At 44.7% G+C, this 4,801-nt stretch overlaps 1 protein-coding gene across 1 annotated transcript; it reads right to left on the reverse strand.

Annotated features, from left to right (window-relative positions):
- Positions 1-439: 439 nt before the first annotated feature.
- Positions 440-2,255, reverse strand: LOC146185929 (uncharacterized). Its single transcript, XM_084607950.1, has 3 exons — positions 2,215-2,255; positions 1,888-1,988; positions 440-660 (listed from the first exon to the last, which is right to left on the reverse strand). The coding sequence occupies exons 1-3, from the start codon at positions 2,253-2,255 to the stop codon at positions 440-442; spliced, it is 363 nt and encodes a 120-aa protein (XP_084464076.1).
- Positions 2,256-4,801: the final 2,546 nt, after the last annotated feature.

Genomic DNA, 4,801 nt, shown 5'->3' on the forward strand with positions numbered 1-4,801 from the left:
CACCCCAGCATTCTGTAATTGGTTTATAGAAAGGAAAGGCGCAGTATCTGTCGCACTTGTTTCTGTGGACACGTGAAGTCCCTCGGAAAGTTCAAAGGTCACATCAGCTTCAGACCTCAGGTTTTTGCGAGACAGCGGGTAGTAATACTGCAGCCCTAAAATTCCGTAATTGTGGCGTTACTCACTTCAGAGAACCCTGTGATATCGCTATTGGAAGTTCTTTGGTAAAACAACACATAGAGTGGACCCTGTTAGGAGCCTGATAAATAAGCGACGGCCTCTTTATTTTAAAACAATTAATAGATACGACAAGACGGTTAGAATGGCGAGGTCGCGCATAATTATACTTAATCCGCGGAGCCGCGCAGTCAACTATAAAATCGATGGACGTTTATTTCGTTTGTCGGGTCGCCGCAGATGCCTGCCCCAACGTTGGCGCTCAGCGAATGAACTTGCGGCGAAATTGCGAAGGATTTTTGTGGTCTCCATGCCGCTCTGGGGAGGCGGCTGTGGACGGGGCAGCGTGGTCCGATCCTTGAGAAGGCTGGGGGTGCTGCACCACAGAACCAACCGGATGCTGAACCACCTCCTTGTTCGCCGCGGGGTCAGAGGTGTCGTTCACCGGGCCCTTCAACGCACTGGCCTTTCGCGTGTGTACATCTGTAGCCGATGCAAAAGGCAGTTGTGGAAACTTGTCCGCGAGAACAAAAATCTCGTTTGTTTCATTTTTCTAGACACTTGCTTCAGCAGGGCAATAGTAATATAACTAGGATTGCTACTACGTTGACGACGATTATGATTATTATTACTGTCTAATACTTCGTCATTTCTTTTCTCAGTTACGCACCTTGATGCTTAATGTTTTGTACTTCTGTGACTATATATTGTGTTCATCACTGACGGTCTAGACGCTACAAGCCGCTCTCATGTATTCGGCATGCCCGGCTTTGTTTGCATAGACTGGTAAAAGACCATATCATTATAGCTCACGCTACAGTCGCTGTAATAATGTTTTATTTATCTTTTATTCCTATCTCATCCCATGCTGTTGTAGGGCTACAGATAAGGTCACCAATGGATCAACTTTACATAGCATGCAATGGTAGTTGTGATAACCGAATAATTTAAGGCTACCTGCGTGTACAATTACGGTTGTACAATTATTGTTTACACAGACCTGTGCGAGACACTATTGCAGTTGAAATATGCGTGAGTGTTACATCTTGAACAAGGCTTCCACGATTTAAGAAAAAAACCTCCACTCGAACTATTGCATAATTCAATGGAAAAAGAATAGAACATTTTGAATAGGCCAGTGTTTTAAAGGCAATCCTCTGCTATTAAATACTTTTTTTTATTAAACTGTGAGCTCTTTGGTAGCTTATTTGGCCATATCGGACTCCTAATAGTAACTGCACAGTTTAACGGCCACTTGCTATTAATGACGCTGCAGTCATCACACCACAACTACGAATGTCTACAAAAAAAATAAAAAATAAAAAAAGAAGAGAAAACCTGCTGGCATTCCTGCAGTCTGGCTCATTGGTCCAGAAAAGAGCTTTCGTGTACTTACATAGTTCGAGGACTAGAACCATTGGTAAAATAAAATGAAGCACTATTTTACATGTGCTTTCAGGTACACAATGAATGTGAAACTATTATTTCTTGTTATGCCCTTGCTGGTACCTTAATACCAATTACTTCCCTTTTCTATATTTCTATAGTCATGGCATCTCAAGTGCGTCGTATTAAGTGCACTTCCATTGAGCGGCCGTGTCCTATACATAGCTCACAATTACTTTTACTAAACATATAGCCAACAGCGTCATCAAAAGATAAACAAATGTCCGCGTGCAGTAGGGACGCCAGGGAAGCCAATGCACTCACTGACGCTTACGACGCCCGTGGCAGCCAGGACAGCCAACACGGCAATCAGAGTGATGGCCACGGTTGCAGCCACGCCACAGACAACGGCGAGTATCTCGTCACTGCGTACAACAATGGGCGGCAATTAACAACGCTCGTGTAAGAATCCTGGTCTTATGCCCTACATGCATCGTGAAGTCGGCCCCAGTGAATGTCACGCTGAAGGCCTATACTTCTCACTTTTATATAGAGGCGCATGCCGTATGTTCCAGTAGATTTGAGCCAAGTGCCAAATAAACTGTTGGTGGCTTAGCTCAGCTAGGTCAGGGTATACGTAGCGAGAGCTACCATTCGGCGGCATCGTTGAGCACTGGTGAAGCGGGTGGCATCGCGGATACCGATACCCGTGGCTAACGCTGTAAATGCGAATCCGTTGTTTAGCAAGACAATCCTTACACTAGCTGCTTGGAGTGTTTTGGCAGATTATTCGAGAAAAGCAGCTCCAAAATTGGATACCTTACCGTTGCCACGTCCCGCCGATGCCACAGCCTTTCGCACATGAAACACACAGAGCTAAGCTCGCTGTTAAAGCGAAAGCCTTAATCGACTGTGGTCGCGATTTCGCGTCAGATAGAAATGGGCACAAAACATGGATACAAAACACGTCCGCAAGCCTTGTGTCCCGCAGGCCTTGTGTCGTTCAGTAAAACGTTAGGAATGAAAAATGACGTATGAGGTAGAGGTTGACAAAACGTCGCTGTGTGCCACACTTGGTAGATATGGAGAAATTAGTCAAATAATTAAAAGCAAGAACGTTAATTAGACGTCGAAATAGCCTTAACGGGCACATACTGCATGAACATGGATACCGGTAGTGACACCGGAATTGTGCGGAAGTCGTCGAAATTGTGACAAAAAACCACAAGCAAGACGGATAAAGGGTTAGAATGCATTAAACATGGATTGATCAATATTAAAATAATTAATAAAAGTTAATAAGGCAAAATGTTCCTAAAACATCAAAAAAGAAGACTGCACTCATGGTGAAGTCAATGCAGCGTGGTTGCCATATGGTGACCACCAAAAGCTCTAAAAATGAGGGGCGCGCGATATACTGTGTGAGGCAGCCTCGCTCAGGCTTTAGTATTTCTCCAGTGCAGATTCTGCAGAGCTCTAGGAATATTTTATAAAGTCAGATTCAAACGTTCTCGTTGTCGATGCGCTGGCCCCCAGCCGTATAGTAGTGCATGTGTTCGGTCATCCGGCGCGTCTTCTTCGCGTCTTGTGATTCTTCCCGACGTGCAAATTGCTCTCGTAAGGGTTTGGCATCGGCTCGACGTATCTGTCGCTCCGCGTCTTGATGTCGCCGCTTGGCGACACGTTCTGCCCGCTTTTCAGGCGTCTTCGGCCCACGATTAGCCCTTTGAGCTTCAATGTTACGCTGACGGGCCCCTTCACGCCAAGCAACGATTTCGTGGTCGTCCAACCGCGCAGCGGCGTAATTAGTTGCCATGGTAACAGCGCGTGCGCAGATCTGGTCTCGCTGACAACGCGAAATTCGGCTGACAAGCGTAGTGTAGCTCTCACTACAAAAATTCAAGAGATGCACTCAAGTCTCCTTACGCGCGGTGGTTGTAATCGAAAGCATACAGGGTCGTCTTGCATTGGCTTTGGTTTACTTGTTACGTCGATTCTGAATCTTATTGTTTGCTATGACTTGGACTCGAGATATAACTAATGTTGCAAGTAATTATGCAGCCAGTAAACCATTATAAAAATTATGACTAGATTAGGCATTGTCTCACGCAGATTTTGGATTGGATTCTTGGCTATACGGTTGGGGTTCGGACTGAGACTAATGTGGCTAGTTATTATGCAATGTCGTTAATGCACCACGGCAAGTAATCACGGCTGGATTCGGTATTCATTTGCTATGTATATTCCGGATTGAATTTTCGGCTATGACTTGGGTTCGGGCTATGACTATGTGGCCAGTCATTATGCAATGTCTTTGAGACAAGTAATCATGACTGGATTCGGTATTTTCTTTTCTTTTTTTTTTTTTTTGTGGAGAGGGAGAGGAGGGGTTGTTACGTGGATTATGTCTGATTGGCTTGGATCTATCTTTTGGCGACGCATTAAGTGGACAGTCAGTAGCACGCCACTGATGAGCCAAGAAAGGCTTTCTCCTTAAAAAAAAAAAAAAAAATGTTTGCGGAAGCCGAGCTAGACCCATTGCATATTGCGAGCAACTATCTTGCGCACCTCAGAAAATTTTTGTTATTCAAATATGGTAAGAACAAAATTTGTAATCTTGAATTTATTAACTCTGAACAATAGATATATACTTCAAATTTAATAAGAGCGTGAAGGAATCTCTATTCCATAATTTGCGATAAGGAAAGCTCCCTGTGTATTTTTTTTTCCTAGCTCACGAAATACAAGATATACCGTGTGACTAGCGCATTCAGCCGGATCGTGCTGCTCTCAACCACGGTATGAGCGAACGAAATCAGAACTAAAATACCCGTTCGCCATTTTCTGTCATGGTGGCGCCAACACCCAAACTCACACGAACTTAACGCATCAATGCGAAGATATAAGAGCTGTAGGTGACATATTAGAGCACGACAAATAAAGCTCCACTCATCTGTATTCTTCCATCTTGACAGCATTTTGTCGCCATGGCAAAGCGCAATACAAACGCTGCATCCTGCACCATCACGTAAGTCATCTCGCTGAAGCGGGCGCGGAGGCAATCGCCAACGTATCTATCTGCCTATCGCTGCAGAAGGGGAAGTTGATTTAATTAGCTCGGACAACGGTTCAGAGCAGCACGATCGTGGCGCGCGAATGCGCTACTCACGTGGTGTTTTTTAATATCTCTCAGCCGTTTCATTGAGCTGGGAAAAAGAATAAACCTGAGGCGTTCCTG

The sequence above is a fragment of the Amblyomma maculatum genome, chromosome 6 (genome assembly GCF_055883805.1).
Source record: "Amblyomma maculatum isolate TAMU_Amacu chromosome 6, ASM5588380v1, whole genome shotgun sequence".
Lineage (NCBI taxonomy): Eukaryota > Metazoa > Arthropoda > Arachnida > Ixodida > Ixodidae > Amblyomma > Amblyomma maculatum.

Excerpts from the sequence above, each read along its gene's own strand:
- LOC146185929 (XM_084607950.1), bottom strand. The coding sequence starts at position 2,255 with ATGCCACCCGCTTCACCAGTGCTCAACGATGCCGCCGAATG. Across the intron at positions 1,989-2,214 it reads CTCAACGATGCCGCCGAATG|TGACGAGATACTCGCCGTTG; the intron begins GTAGCTCTCGCT and ends TGTTGTACGCAG. Across the intron at positions 661-1,887 it reads CACGGGCGTCGTAAGCGTCA|ATGTACACACGCGAAAGGCC; the intron begins GTGAGTGCATTG and ends CATCGGCTACAG.